General features: G+C 43.5%; 1 protein-coding gene across 2 annotated transcripts in view; it reads right to left on the bottom strand.

Moving 5' to 3' along the window:
- Nucleotides 1–7,448: 7,448 nt before the first annotated feature.
- Nucleotides 7,449–19,256, bottom strand: part of EFCAB14 (EF-hand calcium binding domain 14) — a 41,200-nt gene continuing 29,392 nt past the window's right edge. Inside the window, exon 11 of one of the 2 annotated variants that reach the window (XM_068239609.1) lies at nt 7,449–7,543. In XM_068239609.1, the coding sequence (XP_068095710.1) occupies nt 7,533–7,543 (11 nt within the window). In that variant the 3' untranslated portion in view covers nt 7,449–7,532. Of the gene's footprint in view, nt 7,544–10,392; nt 17,772–19,256 lie in introns of those variants that run through there. The other variant, XM_068239608.1, reaches the window with a different exon arrangement.

Consider the following 19,256-nt stretch of genomic DNA (forward strand, 5'->3'; position numbering starts at 1 on the left):
CCTGAGTGATGTGGTGCCTATGAAGTCTCTGCTGCCCCAAGTGCTGAATGGGAGGATCTGATGTGCACATTGATCTGTATGAAGCTTGGGATGCTGACTGGTGTCTGCTGGAAGCTAGAGGTCCTGCATCTATCTGCTGCGAGAGACTCAAGCACCAGAAATTCCACCTTATCTCCAAGACTAACATTATCTTTGTGGCCTGGGCAAGGCCATGTTGTCTCTATACTCAAAAGGACTTGATTCACCAAGACAAATGGCATGCCTTATCAAAGGGAACACGCCTTATCAGAGTAGCATAGTGAGTGCTACAAACTCACAGGGGCTCAGCAGGACAAGTGGAGCTCTCATCATTGCCAATTAGCAGGCATAAGTTAGCTATGCTACTCTAAGGCATGCTATTTGTCTTAGTGAATCAAGCCTAAAGTCTTCTGTGGTGCACAGGGCTTACACTGTAAGATTCCTCCATTTCTGAGGCTATAGCCACATCAGTGACAGGCAAACATTTGTATACAATTTAGCCTCAGTTACAAAAATTGGGTAACTCCTGACATGTTTGAGACAGCTGCCAGTGTGGGCATGTTATAGTAGGCCTTGGGCAGCAAAAAGTGTATATAGCCTGGTCCCGATGAGGTATTTGCCTATATATGGGGTTTGGCATAAATTGGCCACCTCCCTTGAAAGGCCTTGATTACAGAACATGAAATTGGTAGTGAAACACCTGGCCAGGAATCCATACTGGCTGTCTTGTAATGCGTATTGCTATAGGCTGAAATCCTAATTTCGCATGCATATACAGTGATGTGAAACTATTTGCTCATTCCTGATTTCTTCTTTTGCATGTTTTGTCACTTGTTTCTGCTCATCAAAAACTGTTAACTATTAGTCAAAGATAATTGAGCAGAAAATGCAGTTTTAAATGATTTTTAATTAGTGAGGGAACAAAACTCAACCTACATTGCCATGTGTGAAAAAAAATTGCCCCTGAACCTAACTGGTTGGGCAGTATTAACTGCAATGACGCATTTGCGATAACTTGCAACGAGCCTTTTACAGCGCTCTGGAGGCATTTTGGCCCACTCATCTTTGCAGAATTGTAATTCAGCTTTATTTGAAGGTTCTCTAGTATAAACCGCCTTTTTAAGATCATAATAGGATTCAGGTCAGGACTTTAGGCCACTCCAAGTCTTGTTTTTTTTTTTCTTCAGCCATTCAGAGGTGCGTTTGCTGGTGTGTTTTGGGTCACTGTCCTGCTGCAGCACCCAAGATCGCTTCAGCTTGAGTTGACGAACAGATGGCCGGACATTCTTCTTCAGGATTTTTTGGTAGAAAGTAGAATTCATGGTTCCATCTATCACAGCAAACCTTCCAGATCCTGAAGCAGCAAAATAACCCCAGACCATCACACCACCATATCTTACTGTTGGTATGATCTTTTGCTGAAATGCTGTGCTTCTACACCAGATGTAACGGGACACGCACCTTCCAAAAAGTTCAACTTTTGTCTCGTCGGTCCACAAGGTATTTTCCCAAAAGTCTTGGCAATCATTGATGTTAGCAAAATTGAGACGAGCCTTAGTGGGGTTTTTTTTATGCTGCTAGCTGCTTGTAACATCCGATCCGCCGCCCCCTCCGGATCCCTTGGGCAGCCTAGCCAATCAGTGCCAGGCAGTGCTGAGGCATGGATTGGGAGTCCGTCTGACGTCTGGGACGTCAGTCCGATCGTCGCCATGGCGACGGGAAGCCCATACAGGAAATCCCATTCAGAACGGGATTTCCTGTTGGGTAATAGCGCCAGAGGGGTGGGAGGGATAGCGAAGGAAGGGGGGGAAAGCATGTAGCTAGGCTAGCTACATGCTAAAAAAAAACCTCCTGCTGCCGTGTGCAGCAGAAAATTAGACCGGCAAGGAGGTTAAAAGTGGCTTGCGCCTTGGATATCTGCCATGCAGGCCGTTTTTGCCCAGTCTTTCTTATGGACCATAAGGTGGAGTCATGAACACTGACCTTAATTGATGCAAGGGAGGCCTGCAGTTCTTTAGATGTTGTCCTGGGGTCTTTTGTGGCCTCTCGGATTTCTCTGCGCTCTTGGGATAATTTTGGCCGGCCTCTCCTGGGAAGGTTCATCACTGTTCCATGTTTTTGCAATTTGTGGATAATGGCTCTCGCTGTGGTTCGCTGGAGTCCCAAAGCTTTAGAAATGGCTTTATGACCTTTACCAGACTGATAGATCTCAATTACTTTTGTTCTCATTTGTTCCTGAATTTCTTTGGATCATGGCATCTAGCTTTTGAGGTGCTTTTGGTCTACTGTCAGATAGCTCCTATTTAAGTGATTTCTTGAAACAGGTGTGGCAGTAATCGGGCCTGGGGGTAACTACAGAAATTTAACTCAGGTGTGATAAACCAGTTAATTTTTTTTTTTTAACCAGGGGGCAATCACTTTTTCACACAGGGCCATGTAGATTTGGATTTTTTTTTTCTCACTAAATAACCATTTAAAACTGCATTTTGTGTTCAATTATGTTATCTTTGACTAATAGTCGTTTTTGATGAGCAGAAACATTTAAGTGTGACAAAAATGCAAAAGAATAAGAAATCAGAAAGGGGGCAAATGTTTTTCACATCACTGTACACCCTTGTGGGCGATGCAGTGAGTATACACTGGATCCACCAAATGCAGTTACTGCTTTTGTCCAAATAGCATACAATCAGCAAAAGTTGGGGGACTCCATGTTTTACTACATATGAATGCTATCATGGTTTGGAATCAAGTAATGCAAAACTTCCTGTCAAAGTTGGTTATGTCCAGCCTATATGCTCAAAATGCAAATTCTGGCTTATTTGTAAACACTAAGTATGGCCAATAAGATGCTATATTTTTCCCATCTTCTGGATGGATTTTTTTTTTTCACTTAACAACCCAATGCTCTTCACACAGCTTGTAATATAGCCTCTACAAACTGTGTACCCAAGGTACAAAATACAAAAAAACAAGTGGAAAATGCATGCAAAATGTATTCAAACATGCTCATGCCTTAACCACTTGATGACCACAGTGGTAAACGCCCCTAAAGACCAGGCTGATTACTAAAATGGCCACTGCAGCATTAAGGCCAAGCTGCAGGGCTGCAAAACACAGCAAGGGTTTTTTGTTTTGTTGTTTTCCCCACCAACAGCTCTGAGGTCTGGTCGTCCCCTTTTTTTTTTTTTTTTTTTTTTGACAAATCTTTATTTCTATTGTGTAGCTTTTGTTTCCTGTCCTTCCCACCAGCCAATCACAGCAATCGGCTGTCATAGGCTTCAGCCTATGAGCTGATCACTGTTGTCCCCAGGAGGACAGTACAGCACTACTACTGATCTCCGTCTTTACATGTGTGGTTTTGCCATCCAACAGTCTCCCGAGTGGCAATCGCCGCTCAGACAGCAGAGCTCTGCCCCTGAGCTGGAGATGTGCATAATCTCCTGCAAAGTGCAGCCCCAGGACTTGACGCCAATTGGTGTTAGGCGGTCCTGGGGCTGCCACCACGTCACGCCCATTGGTGTGAGGCGGTCTTAAAGTAAAACCATGTTTTTCTGCAGAAAAGTATCCTCCCAACTTAAGTTGTCAATTCCGCATGCACCAGCCCTTAAAGGGATACTGTAGGGGGGTCGAGGGAAAATGAGTTGAACTTACCCGGGGCTTCTAACGGTCCCCCGCTGACATCCTGTGTTGGCGCAGCCACTCACCGATGCTCTGGCCCCGCCTCCAGTTCACTTCTGGAATTTCAGACATTAAAGTCTGAAAACCACTGCGCCTGCATTGCCGTGTCCTCGATCCCATTGATGTCATCGAGCGCACAGCGCAGGCCAAGTATGGTCTGTCTGCGCAGTACACTCCTGGTGACATCAGCGGGAGCGAGGATACGGTCGTGCAGGCGCAGTGGTTTTCTGATTTTAAAGTCAGAAATTCCAGAAGTGAACTGGAGGCGGAGCCAGAGCATTGGTGATGTCTGTGGGGGACCATTAGAAGCCCCGCCCCGGGTAAGTTAAACTCATTTTCCCCCAACCCCCCCCCCCCCCCCCCCTACAGTATCCCTTAAGTTTTGTGTAGGTTTTTCTATTCTAGGCAAATGTAAAATAGAGCTGGAAGTGAACCGCATGTGTTTAAAAAAAAAAAAAAAAAGGCTATTTCCACTTTCCTATACTTTGAGACTGCATTGCCTCAAATGCTGCAGGGCCCATGTTTGGGGAGGAAGAAATTGCTCTGGAGTGATTCATCTGATTCAAATACATTAGCCATTTGCTTTTGAAAGCACTTTAGGTGTGCATCAGCCCTAAATCTGAAAGTTGGGAAATTGGCCTCTGAAATCTCTACACATGGTCAATGAGATGCAAATCTGAGCTTCTGCATACATTAATATAAAACTGTCACTTTTTTTTTTCCCCACCAAGACAGTATGGAGGGTGCTTTATTTTTGACCAGCTACTTCGGAGAGAGTCCTGCTGATCTCTAGCTGCAGTAGGGCTCATTCACACTAGTCAGTGAGTTGAAATGCATGAGAAACTCATGGGTTTGCATTTCAACTCACTGGGAGTTAAAACTTGTACTGTACAGCAACTCACTATGTGAAGTCTATGGACTCTCATTCCCATGGAAACTCACTGTGCAGTCAAACTAACTGCAACTCTTAATGTGAGCCTGTACATAGTCATGTTCCACAGGTCAACTGCCTGTGGAAATAAGCCCTTGAAGAGAACCTCCCCCGGGGGTACTCTCCTTGGGTGGTGGAAGCTTCCCCAGTCCTCCTGTGTCCCACAGCAGTGGTGGAAAAAGCTCCCGGAACACCGGGGCTGTAAATGGTTACCTTCCCGGCTCCAACGCAGTATCGGCTCTCCACTCGGAGATTGGCAGAAATGGCCAATCGCTGTCTGGCCGCTCTACTGCGCAGGTGCAAGTCTCCTGCATCTGCATAGTAGAGCAGACCCAACAGCGATCGGTTATTTCCACCTATCTCTGTGCTGAAAGCCACAACAGTGTCCCCGCTGGAGCGAGGGAAGGTACATATAGCAAGGCTTGTTGAGCACAGATTGGGGGACTCTTCAGGGAGCCAGTGCTGGCTTGCCTGCAGCTACAGGGGAGGGGGGAGCCTCATTGGGACCCTGAGACTCCCCCCCCCCCCCCCCCCCCCCCTCCTGAGCTGAGTACCCCAGGGGAACGGTTTTAAGAGTCTCTTTAAACCAGCTTTTTTTTTGGGGGGGGGGGGACCTGCTTGGGGATAAAAATTGCACAATTCCCCTCCGCCCCGGGGAAAAAAAGCACAACTGACTCATTTGCTAGCAGTGAATGGGGTCAGCAACATGCAAATGCAGGTGGTGTGTGACTGCACGGCCATCTGCATGTGATATGTGCATGAGGTCTAATAGAAAGATGTGCGTGTTTGAATCAGGTTTTTTGTGTCAAATTGGAAAATGAATGCTTTATCCTGTCTTCCAATTAAAAATAAAAGACAGAATAGGAGTTAAATTATCTATACTAATTGTCCTTGTATCATATTGTAACTGGATTGGCACAGGCAATGGAGTGTGTGGGAGTTACAAGCCATATTTACATGCTGGATGACTTATCTTCCACTGGCAGGTCTTTTGGGTCCTGATCACGATATAATTGTGATCCAGGAAACCGTGTCACCTTTAGTGCCACCCAGTGGTGAAAGGGGTAATGAGACTGCCATCACCCTTCTTCCACCACCAAGTGGCGCTGTAATGCAGTCTCCTAGATCTGATCATATGTGATCAGAACAGAGACCTCCTAGGAGTACGTCGCCACAACAGTGGAGAAAGATGAAGCCGATCATACAGGCAGCTCTCCCTGCCACTACCTCATACCCTGTCAAGCTGGGGAAGGCACCGTTTCCCAGCAGCAGGAAAAATTCAGCCCTGAAGCCAAATAGTTTACTGTAGCTTTTATATGGCTGCTAAGGAGTTAAAGGACACCTGTACTGAGATGTGTGGAGGCCGCCATATTTCATTTTTAAACCATACCAGATGCTTGGCATCTCTGCTGACCATCTGCTTCTAATATTTTTAGCCATAGACCGTAAACAAGCATGCAGATCAGATATTTATTTGACTGAAGTCTGACCTGATTAGCCCCATGCTCGTTTCAGGTTTGTGATACAGATACTACTGGAACCAAAGATCAGCAGGACAGCCAGGCAACTGGCATTGCATAAGAGGAAATATAGCAGACTCCATATTCCTCTCAGTTCAGGTGCCCTCTAACAATGCACATTGCCTGGCTGATTTAGCATGCAAATCAGGTATTTCTGACAAAAATGACAAGACTAGCTGCATGGCTGTTTCAGGTGTGTGGTTCAGACACTGCTGCAGCCAAAGAGATCAGCGGGATAGCCAGGCAACCGGTAGGGCTCAGCCACACTATAAGCACTTTGTGCAGTGGAGTAGCAATAGGGGGTGCAGCGGTAGTGACTGCATCTGGGCCCTCCTAGCCACAGTATTAGCTCTTTATTGGTCCTGTACTGATAATAATCACTATAGATGCTTTGAATGATGATTAACAAACAGTTCCCCAGCTCCTTTTTGCACCTCTGACACTATGGCCTCGATTCATCAAGACTTATCGAATTGGTTAACGACAGTTTGGTAAAATACCGCATTCGTTAAAGGGGAACTGAAGAGAGCGGTATATGGAGGCTGTCATGTTTATTTCCTTTTAGACAATACCAGTTGCCTGGCAGCCCTGCTGATCCTCTGCCTCTAATACTATTAGCCATAGCCCCTGAATAAGCATGCAGCAGATCAGGTGTTTCAGTGGTTCAGACTTATAAGTCTGATCTGACAAGACTAGCTGCATGCTTGTTTCTGGTTTTAATCAGATACTACTGCAGAGAAATAGACCAGCAGGGCTGCCAGGCAACTGGTATTGATTAAAAGGAAATAAACATGACAGCCTCCATATACCTCTCTTCAGTTCCCCTTTAAGTTGATTTCAGGATTCATCAAATTTATCTACAGCTGTTAGCGAGCATTCAGTAATAATTCGTTAGTGATGCGTTAAAATGGAAGAAAGTGCAATTCATGAAAATGAAAGTGGGTGTGGTTTATCATTAAATTTAGGATTGGTTATCTCCTTCACTGCTCTGTCGTTATTCCTGTCAGATCATTGCTGACAGAGAAGATGGAGCCATTTGAAGTGGTTATGTATCAGCTGAGAGTGATTCAAAGGTGCAGAAGGGCAAGAATAATAAGGTCAAGAACCATATCAATTTGCAAGAGAATAGATTTATTTGCTATAACAGGACATCTTCATTTCTCTTGAATCATCTTGTAAGAGAACACAGGCAGTGCCAGGGTTAACTAATTTGCTAGCTGCACTATATTTTTTTTTTTAGAAAAGGCTCCTAGCAAATTGTGGGATTGTCCCAAGCCACTTCCAGAATCCTGGTCCAGGTGTAAAGCCCTATTCAGAATGTTGCTACGTAGTGCTCAAAAGACTGCCTTTTACCCACAATTCCATGGGAATCTTATGGCATTGTGTTAAATTACCGCTGTAAAATAGAAATATCGACACGTTACTGAATTGTTATCGAATTCACACTGAATGAGGAAAAACCTTGATGAATATAACTAGAAATCGCTAAACTTCGAGTTCGGTAATTTAACAAACTGGAAAAAGTTATCTCAGAGAATGATGAATCGAGGCCATGGCCTCGATTCATCAAGACTTATCGAATTGGTTAACGACAGTTTGGTAAAATACCTAATTCATTAAGTTGATTTCAGGATTCATCAAATTTATCTACAGCTGTTAGCGAGCATTCGGTAATCATTCGCTAGTGATGCGTTAAAACGGAAGAAAGTAATTCATGAAAGTGGGCGTGGTTTAGCGTTACATTTAGGATTAGTTATCGCCTTCACTGCTCTGTTGTTATTCCTGTCAGATCATTGCTGACAGAGAAGATGGAGCCATTTGAAGTGGTTATGTATCAGCTGAGAGTGATTCAAAGGCACAGAAGGGCAAGAATAAGGTCTAGAACAGTGGTTCCCAACTTGGGGGCGATTTAGGTTCTAAGGGGGGCGGTAAATTTGTGGGGGGCGACAGGGGGGCGACAGGGGGGCGATAAGTATGAAAAGGCAGGAAAAAAAAGTGTTGCAGTGTCACTCGTTTTTAAGAAAATTATGGGCAAAAAATATGATCTGTATAAAATATGCAAGTGTGCATGATAGAGTTGCGTAATTCCTCAGGGCTCGTTGGTCATGCACCGGTGTAATGTCAGATATTGCAGCCCAGAAGCAGCCTTCCTCACTGAGTATCGCGCATGCTCAGTGGGAAGTTAGATATTATTTACCTGAAATATCTCCACTTCCGCACCACGTACACTCCCGAAATTTTCAGGGGAGGGAGGGGACCCCCAGATCTAGCTGTGTCGAATTGCAGCCCCCGAGCCCCGCTAGTTCCCGAGATAGGTTTGCTGCAATCAGTCTCGGGAACCAGCGGGGCTTGGGGGCTGCAATTCGGCACGGAGCTAGATCTGGGGGTCCCCTCCCTCCCCTGAAAATTTCGGGAGTGTACGTGGTGCGGAAGCGGAGATATTTAGGACGTTTTATGTGGCTGCACAATTTAATGGGACGCAGGCTCCTACTGCGCGTGCGGGGCTGCAATAGCTGACATTACACCGGTAAGGGAATTGGCGCAAAGTAGTTGAGTCACCGGCTATTTTTAGCTGGCAAGGTCACAGCGCTACCTCCTCCACTGGCACCACCACCTGGCGTAAGGGTATACTGTACTAAGAGAAGGGGGGTGACAGGGGTGAGTCGTCTTCCCCTAAGGGGCGATACCTCATAAAAGGTTGGGAACCACTGGTCTAGAACCATATCAATTTGCAAGAGAATAGATTTATTTGCTATACCAGGACATCTGCATTGCTCTTGAATCATCTTGTAAGAGAACACAGGCAGTGCTAGGGTTAACTAATTTGCAAGCTGCACTATATTTTTTTTTAGAAAAGGCTCCTATCAAGCCACACCTGGCCAATAGTTAGAAAAAAAAAAAAAGTTGTAAAAGTAAAAAAAATTTTTTTTTAAAGTGAAATGAGCCCAATAAACATTTTTTTCACTCCATTACTTTTTAACCCAAAATTAGCCTATTAAACCCTGCAATACCTATGCCTGTTTTAAAACATTTAATGACGGCAGTAGCGATCTGATGCAATCGCTAGGATTAAAGTTTTAGACCCCAATGCTCTACAGATCTAACGCTCTGCCATTGCCTAGTGATGCATCTGTACAGCTCTATGCCCCCTGAACTCGCATTCGATCGCTAGAGACGCGCAGACTGGGGATAACAGTCCACCACATGCTCAGCTAGAAGTAAAACAGGGCATATGGGGTATCATTTTAATTGGGAAGGACCAAATAATTTATTTGTACATGTTTTATAACTGTGATGAGAAAATTAGGGAGTGGGAAAATGAAAAAAGTTTGTTTTCTGCATTTACGCCTAATTTTCCCCATAAATGGACAATAAAACAAAATAAATTTGGGAGAAAAAAAATATTACCCCAAAAAAGCCTAGATTGTACTGAAAAAAAAACAAGATATGAATCACTAGGATGGCATAGATAATTAGTTACTGCTTTATCACAATAACATAGCTATAGTGTCAAAAGGAACTTTGTTGTAAAAACAGTGGAACACGAAAGGGTTAAAGACCAGAGACTGCTGCTACGGTAAATGCCGCCTCCTGATAAATCACCACCCACCACCTTCTCTATGATGGCAGAGTGCTGACAGCCAGTCAGGAGCTGCTTTCATTGGCTCCTGTCTATCAATGGGAGCCAGTGTGATTGGCTCATTGTGATCATGCGGTCAAGAGCCAATGAAAGTGGCTTCTGACCTGCTTAGAGCTCTGCCATCTTATACACAGCAGAGCAAGCGAATTGCGGTATGTGGGACGTGCGATCCATTGTGATGTTGAATCTACGTCCAGTCAAAGCCGCAGCACCACCTGAATTTGTACTGTGTTGGTCCAGAAGATGTTAAGGTGTACCAGACACTGATTACTACAAAGATTTGTTACTTACCCGGGGCTTCTTCCAGCCCCATGAGCAGCGATGCATCCCTGCAGTCCTCCAGCTGCAATTACTCCCGGTAAACTAGCACAGTTGCGCTAGTCGGCTCTTTTGCACAAGCGCAGACCTCCTGTGCGCATGGGTAGAAGAGCGTGATTGAGCTTGTTACCGGGGCTGTTTGCGGTGTGGGACGCCGTCAGTGCATATTTAAGATTCTGTTTTCTTTGAATTAGGAGGAAAACAGAACTCCAGAAAAACAAGATCCAATCCCTACCTGACAATCTTCCACTAGCTGCACCACCAAACACCATCCATGGACAACACTCTTTAAACAAATAACTTTATTATTTCAGAAAAGCACATTTCTTAAGCTGAACATTTCATCACATTTATGGATTGATGAGGTTTTTTTTTTTTTAACTACAAGTAGAGCTGTCATTACCTTAAAAACAAAAAAAATAATTTAATGAGATGTTTGGAAGACCAATATCTGAATATGTTTCCTACCTCAGAACCAAATCAGGGATCAATTTATGATTACAGAGTAAATAAATCATAATTTCTAATTCTGGTGGAAGTGAGTGAAACCTTAAAGAAAACCTGAGAGAAATATGGAGATGACATTTTTAACCCCTTAAAGAGGAACTGTAGTGAAAATAACAGATTAAATACATTTTTATAATTCATAAATAATTTAGTCAGTTTGCCCGTTGTAAAATCTTTCCTCACCCTGATTTACATTCTGATATTTATCAACATCTTTAGTCCTGCCAGGTTATATCGGCAGAATGTTCATTAACTGACAGTTCTATGCACAGAGGGATATACTGCTTGCTTGGCAGTTTGAAACAGGGCTGTGGAGTCAGTACAAAAATTCTCCGACTTCTCAGGTTAGGATTCCACCAACTCCTCTAATTTGCATATTATTGATTGAAAGTATGTAACATAAAATGAATCTCTTAGCTGCCAACGCTTAGGGCTTGTTTCCACTTGTGCTGCACGCGTCTGAGATGCACGGCAGTACTTTCGGGTCTGCGGGTACGCAGAGGAATATCATCAGCCGTGCCATGCATGGCTATGGGATTCGCAGCCTCCCGCACAATTTCCGATTGAAAAGCTGGCCAAATTGCTAGCGCAAACGATTCGACCGGCGGAGCTATTACTCCCTATGGCAGAGTTTCCCCGCGCGATTTGCCAGCGGGGAAACTGCAGAAACCGCGCAAGTGGAAACGGGCCCTTAGGAATTTAACAGACAACGGAACTGAGAATAGGGAGGCTGCCATATTTATTCCTTTTTAAGCAATACCAGTTACCTTGCTATCCTGCTGATCTTCTGCCTCTAATACTTTTAGTCATAGACTTAGGCGTCGCAGCAAGTTCCCAGACTGCGCTGACTGGCTGAATTACCGGGACTCATAGCAGAAAATCCAGGTGGTGGAGGAGGACAGCGAGGTACTGATTAGCATGAAGGGGGCTGGAGGAAGCCCCAGGTATGTATAAAAATTTTTTTCATATGTCTCAGGTACCCTTTAGTCACCAAACCAAATTTTATCAACATATCAAATTATTTAATTTCATGTGCATAAACCAGCATCAACACGGAATTATTTCCATCTCATTGACGATCTCTATTAGTGACACAGCTACACATCAGGCTTTAGGCCTGTTACACATCTACAACGCGTGCAGGAGCCATTCTCCTGCACGTTTTACTAGCCTGCGGCTGTCGTCAGGAACCTGCGGTGCGACGCTGAGTGGCGGCGGTAGTATCAATTAACCCAACGGGGAAAGGCCGATTCCCGACGATAAAATGCGCCGGGATGCGTCGTACCGCAACGCATCGAAACGCAGCATCGGGTGTGAAAGGTAAAATGAAAGTCTATGGACTTTCCTTTTACCTTGGTTAACCCAAAGTATAGATTTTGCGTTAAAACGCTGAAAAAGGAATCTGGTGTGAAAGAGCCCTTATACTTCGAGCATAGATGTTATTTAGTATATTTAAAAGATTTCTGTGTTCACATCATATATACAGTCACAATCAGATATGTATATCTGACTTTAAAAATACAGGGACTGCTTTATTGAAGCAGCAGAAGTAACTAATTTTTGATTGGTTTATTTCATTTTTGTGGACTTAGCACAGCTATTACTGTATATATAATTTATGATGACTATTATCTGAGAAATAGAACATTATCATATTTTCTATTTTAATTACAGTTTAAATTCATTAGGAGTCAATGCATTTTTTTTCCCCGACTGACTCCGGATACCCAAAAATTGCTCCTCAAATCTGACTCCACAGCCCTGGTTTGAAACAGCAAATATTTCCCACAGTACAACAAGGTTCACAGACCGTAAGTTGTGACATCACACTGTGGGAGGGGTTCCACCACAATATCAGCCATACAAATGTCCCTGATAATCTATTTGAGAAAAGGTAAAGATTTCGAGGGAAAGGAGGTATCGGCTACTGATTGGGATGAAGTTCAATCCTAGGTTACAGTTCCTATTTAAAAGGAAACCAGAGACGAGCTTATTTAAAAGTTTTATATATTATACCCGAGGCTTCCTCCAGCCCCATCCGCAAGGATCGCTCCCACGCCGCCGTCCTCAGTCTTCTGTATCACCGGTACAGAGTCCCGTAACTTTAGCAAGTCACAGCTAGTCTGCACAAGAGAAGTGCGCCCTCTACGTATCTTTCCGACAGCTGCCAGAGAGATACATAGAGGGCACACTTCTCTTCACTTTTAGTTTGATGTCTAGCTATTGTGCTGATCCTTTGACTTCAGCATTTTGCATATCACAATCCTGCAACAAGTATTTGGCTTCTGGAGTTGGTTCCCTGATCTAAAATGCTCTTGCTGGCTCAGTGATTATTAAAGTGGCAAAAATTATTCTGATCCAATATCCCCACATCATTTATTTAATATGGACAGCAAAACTTTCACCATAGAGTTTCTGTAAAAATAATATATATAAAAAAAAAAAAAAGCTTTAGAGGAACACTAATCAATACCCAAGTGTTCTAAAATGATGATGTATAAATAATGTCTAAGTAGCAGTGGAAACATTTTCCTACTTTTCATTTTAAATATCAGAGGCAAAAGCTTTAATGTATCGAGTGTAGGATTTAGCTTCAATGCACAGCCAGTGTTGCATAGCAGACTACAGTGCATTTTTCTCCGAAGGGAAAAAAAAAAAAAAGCTGTGGTGTCACAAACCATTACAAATGTTTATAACAAGTTACATTTCCTCTGCTCTCTTCAGAGACACAGGACACAGCAGCTGCTGAAAGCTTTCTCTCAGACACACAAGGTTAACAGATGACGTGTGAGGGGAATTCCCCTCCCCTCATGGGTCATTCTGCATCAGTAAAGTGTGAGTATTTTGATAACAGTAAACAGAGGTTGCCATGTTAATCCATAGCGTTCCTTTAAAACATCTCTACCTTCCTACACATCTGAGCTGCGTCATTAGTGATAAGAATCTGAGGGACTGGCTCTCTCTTTAACTGCTGCTGACACTCTACAGCTGATTTTCAACACGGGCAGCTCAGACGCTACAGACAGCCTGCTATGTAAATAAATAAATAGGCTGCTAAGTAAAGTAACTAATTAGCAGCCTATTTACTAAGCTAGTTACATAGCACAGCTGTCTGTAGCATCTGAGCTGCCATGTTGTAAATCTGCTGTAGTGTCAGCAGCAGTTAAAGTGGATCCGACAAACTTTTACTCATTGCATAATTGTGTTCCTTTCATATAGTATATATGGCATTCCTCAAGCCAAATTTTTTTTTTTGTTAATACTATAATTCCCTATAAACTAAACAAGCCTCGGCCACAGCTTCTCCAGTGCCTTGGCACTTTGAGCCTTAGTAGCAAGTGTTTATGGGAGCTCAGTCTGGGCAGAAGGAGGAGGAGGTTACTAACCAGAGATTTCAGAGGCAGAGGGAAGGAGAGGGGGGTGAAGTTTTCACATGCTGAGGGTTGGAGATGCTATCAGCTTACCTGTGTGTAATGTGACAAACAACATGGCTGCCCTCATTGTATCACAGGAATAAATAATCAAACTGTTGAAGTTGTTTGCAGATAGATATGCTGTGTAAACTATCTAAACTTTAGATAAGATATATAGACAAGTTACTTGTTATAGTTAGTTTTTAATCTCGGATCCGCTTTAAGCAGAGAGCCAGTCTGTTGGATTATTATTAGTAATGACACAGCTCATGGTAAAAGTTATGCTGTCCATATTCAATAAATGTGGGGATAATGGAACAGCATCATTTTTTGCCACAGTGCCCATTGATCCAGTAGCTGCAGAAAATCAAACAGTATCTTTTTAAAGGATCTGCACAATGGTAGCCTACATATTCCTCTCACTTCAAGTTTTCTCTCAAGCTACAATCTAGAGAATATCGTCATCTTCATGCATCTCACCTCAGCCACATTAGCAGTAGAAATAAAGTTAGAGCTATAAAATATACATTAAATTAGGAGTAATATGATAGCCTCTCCCTCTGAATTATCAGCCTAAATTGGAAAAGGGTTAAGAGGAGGAGGAGATGACAGGAAAGCAAGTGGTAGTTATAGCCACACCTCCCTACCATTGGCAACAGACGAGCTAACAAACAGAAAAAAGTGACAATCATAGTTAGGCCCCTCCCCCCCAGAAGGAAGCACTGACACTGATCCATCTCTAGTACTAAAGGGGCAGGAAGGACAACCCACGATTACATTTCCCATGGTCTCTAGTAGAGTAGAGGTTAAGGATTCCAAGTTGATACACGATTATGCTGTTTTTATGCATACATTTGCATAGACAATTTGCATAAACCTGCATGAAATCGGAATTCACAGACCATTCCTGGTAGTAACTTTTAGCTGTTAGTACCCATCTGACAACCAAATTCCAATGGCAATTTGTAGTAGACTATTGGGTGATGACAGATGTAGAAATCATTGCGATCATACTGATTTTTTAGTATCTTCTAATGAAAAATGCAAAAGAAATACAGGCAAATAGCTACATTTAAATAGACAAATATGGGTGACCCTTTACAGGTTACCAGAGTTCCTCTTTAAATTTTTTGACCTCAAGCAGGTAAAATTGTAGCCCAGACCTTAAAATAGCCATCCACTGTTCCAATTTTCATTTTCTTTTTAAACAATTAATTTTATGGAATGATCATACAAAGTTTTCTACCATGCCCTCAACAAAGATGTATCAAGTGAAAAACATCCCTTTCCATTTTACAATTCTTTTTTTTTTTTTCTTGAACAAACAAAACATCAAATGATTTGGTTGCATCACATATGACCACCTTTAAACCAAATACCTTCTAAACCAGCCTTTTTTCAACCATTTATCCTGGAGGAACCCTGCAAATAACTTTTGGATCTCAAGGAACCCCTGCAAACAATGTTTTGATCTCAAGGAACCCCAGCATTTATTTTGCATGGTCTAAAAGTAGGTGTGGCTATTTATTTCACCACCCCCTATTACACTGCCACTCATACTGCCTCCTTACCCCCAATTTAGTGCTGCTTTTTACAGTACCCCCTATTAAAATGTGCTCTATTATACTTCCCCCACAATGGGGAAAAATGCTGAGTAACCCTGGTTGAGAAAGCCTGTTCTAAACCCATTCTTTACAGTCATGCGACTACTACTCAGCTCTTCTTCCATTCACTTCTTTCTTAACCTCCTGTAGTGTATTATGGAAAGAGGTGTGGCTCTGACTGCCAGGCCACCTTATCTATTACGCTACCAGATGGTAAGGGGGCGTGTCCCAGACTTTATAGGAGCCTCAATAATTTTAACCGATAAGGAGATCCTGGCAAAAGTCAAGCATGTGAAGACCAGATTTAGTTGTTTAAGAAGAAATGAGAGAAGAATGGATTTTTTTTAAATCTGAAAATGAACATTAAAAGTAAAAATGGATGTCACGTTTTTTTTCCTGTTTCCCTGCATTGGAGTAGGAAGCTGAAGAGAGCAGTTTTAGGTCACTAGGCTTAATTCACTGCCAGGGATAAAATAGGCAGAGACTACTCTTGTAACAGACAGCTGTAATGTAAGGTTCTGTCTATACCAGTATTGCATCAAGAAGAGGTGAAAGATCTTTTCTTTTGCTATATACCTTTGAGGAGGAGGACAAAATGGCTGCCTAAGTCAGAAATTCAATTCTCACCTACTAGTTAAGAGAAGCTATCAGAGACCACATACGATTCTGGGCTTAGAAAATAAAATCTACCTTTTATTTATAGTTTAAAAATATCTCTCTGACTCTGAAGTTTATATTGCAGCAGTGGTGCCACCTTGTGGCACAAGAAAGTCACTGCTAGCTGTAAAATGAATAAAATCTCATACACTTTTTTCATGCGCCAACACAAGGGTTATGATTAGAATTCCATGCCCCTATGTTCTAGTATGATAGGTGCTATTAAAAGCGCATCATGCTTCACTCACACTACAGTTAACTAATGAAACACACAAAGTGCTCAATCCATTCCTTAACCCTTTTCCTCCCAGGTGAGCCTGTGATGGCAACTGGAAAATGTGTTGGTTATGGGGAACTGTCCTGTGTAGCCGTCGGATACATTATGACAGACCGGTTATTCCCACACAGGAGGGCAGCAGGAGAGTCATGACCTTGAGAGGCCCTATTCTCATTGTCTGGATACAAGACACAGGGAATTCCAGAGCCGCATGGAAGGTCAGTGTGATCAGGAGGTTCAAACGAGCCTGGGGAATAGTCCTTTCCTTTGCCACACGGGAGGGTAATAACATTTAGGAGTATGGCATTTTAAGGTAAGGGATTAGGGTGTGATTCTATGGAAGGACACAGTCACAGTGATATCAAGAAGATGCTACGACAGAGGCTAAACCTTTGCTGTGTGGGAGATTCCTGGTGATTTGGAAGATACCTACACCCTAGGTAAATGGGGGCAGGAGGTCCCTCTGCCACAGGAAAAGCCATTGATGGAGGCGTGGAGAGGAAAGATACCACTCAGGTGAGTGGAAAGGAGGACTCCAGTGCCAGCCTTGACTTCAGAACAGGTCATGGTGATCAGAGAGGGGTGCTACACCCCAAGGTAAGTGGCTGACGGGTTTCCAACACCTGTTTCAAAAGGTGGCTGTGATCAGGATTGGCGCTATGCTCCAGGTAAGAGACAGAGGATTCCAGCGACCACCTCTGCTTCATGGGAAGGGCGCTATACCCCAAGTAAGTGGCTGGGAGGGTTCCATTGCCATCCTCTGCTTCACGGAGGGTCACGGGGATCAGAAGAGATGATACACACCAGGTAAAGTGCAATCCTCTAGCTTTAAGGCAAGCTCATGTAAACTCTAAGACAATAAGATCTCGTCTCTGTCACACAAAATAAAGTCAGTTATTGTGTATGGCTCCAGAGTTTCTGCATCCACTGCAGCTGGTAGATGCAGTGAAGGATCCATGTTCTATGGTGACCTTGGAAGCTGTGAAGGGATTGGATGTGGGACTGGATGAAGCAGCGATTACATAACACTCGCTATACTTTCACTAGTGGAGTCAGTTCTGTGAAAGAGAAGAAACCGTCTTCATCCTCATCATATCCCTCCATAGACTGCTTCTCCGGCAGCCTCGGACCAAAATAGTCCTTCAGCTTCTCATAAGTCACTTTACCACCAACAGCCTGCGGAGACTTTCTGAAAGCTTCCTCCAGCTCTAAAAGAACAAAGAAGACCATTGATAAAACAGAAACACCAACACAGTGCAGGAAATGTGAGAAGGGTCAGCATGTTACACAAAGGAACAATACAGAGCTCAACAAGAATCTCAGCCCAGAAACTTCTGTTATCTACCAACAAAACTTCAGCATGCAGACAGTAACATGGGGAAGGGTACTGAAGCTGGGACTCCAGTGCTGCAAGGCCAGAATGCTTACCACTTAACATGCACATACATCTCTTGACTTGGTGAGCGATTGACCATCCGATTCGATAATTATCCAATCAGATGAAAATCAGTGCCTATAAAGAGCATGCCTGATTGACGATGCAACCAATTTCAGGCCAAAATTGCTTGCAGGCCTCGATCAGACATGCTGCGTTGTGCTCGATCAGGTGCATGGCGGTAACAGCGAGCTATATCAGGACAAGCGCCAAAAGCCCCGGCGCTGTTCCCCCTAAGTGTATGAATGTGCTCCCCATTGTGTGTATTTATCCATTACCTGTCCAATGTCGCCCACTGTGCGGTGCTCATCTGTCTTCGGAATCTGCTGCTCCTTTAATGGTAAACACGCAGCTGGTGGATGGATGAGCACCGCACAGTGGGCAAGATTGGACAGGCAATGTATCAATGCACACATGGGGGCACATTTATAGGGGGGGGGGTTCGGGGCTGGAATGGGGGCGACTCCCGAGAGATTTCATGCTGAAATTGATCGAGAATCTTTCTGCAGTGTATTTGATCAGAGAGAGATTTGTCTCTTGGTCGAAACTGGCCATCATTGCTAGATGCATGGTCACCTTTAGCCACCGTGTCACCCCCTATTAGACATATGTTCGTGCTGTAGAGAATCTCTCTTCATCAGGAGTGCCCAGTCCAGCATTTCCACCCCAGACACAGTATTAGATTACTACTTACACAGCGCTCAAGTATTCCAGAGCTGTATGTAGTTTACTGAACCAGCCACACAAATCTCACCAGAAAAGCACACAATCTAATTTATCCTCCACAGACCCCAACATGCACTGTTTTAATACATTTATGTACCTATTCCAAATGTAGCAACTGTATTCATATCGGCATCTGCACGAGAAGTACTTGCCATCTTATGTACCCAAACCAGTGTCACATACTATTATCCTTCTACAGTATATCTTGGCTGACATTCTCCACAGTACTGTGCCTCTTCCCTGAGCTGCTCATGTTAATGTCCTCACTGGCATCTCTTGTATACAGATAATGTATAGTTCGGTTAGATGCAATAATGCTTCTAGTAGATTTTGGGTGATGAGAAGGACACTATACACAGAGAGGATCCTGGGACAAAACTGCACCTAGAATCCTGGAACTATAAGGCAAACTTGTGTACCAATCCACACGTATGTGTCACTACGCCTCCCCCAATCGGCTTGGAGTAGGGCGAGCCGAGTGATGGCTCCCCCTGCTGAGGCTAGAATTCCTGCTCCCTTTAAATACTATTCC

The sequence above is a fragment of the Hyperolius riggenbachi genome, chromosome 6 (genome assembly GCF_040937935.1).
Source record: "Hyperolius riggenbachi isolate aHypRig1 chromosome 6, aHypRig1.pri, whole genome shotgun sequence".
NCBI classification, from domain to species: Eukaryota; Metazoa; Chordata; class Amphibia; order Anura; family Hyperoliidae; genus Hyperolius; species Hyperolius riggenbachi.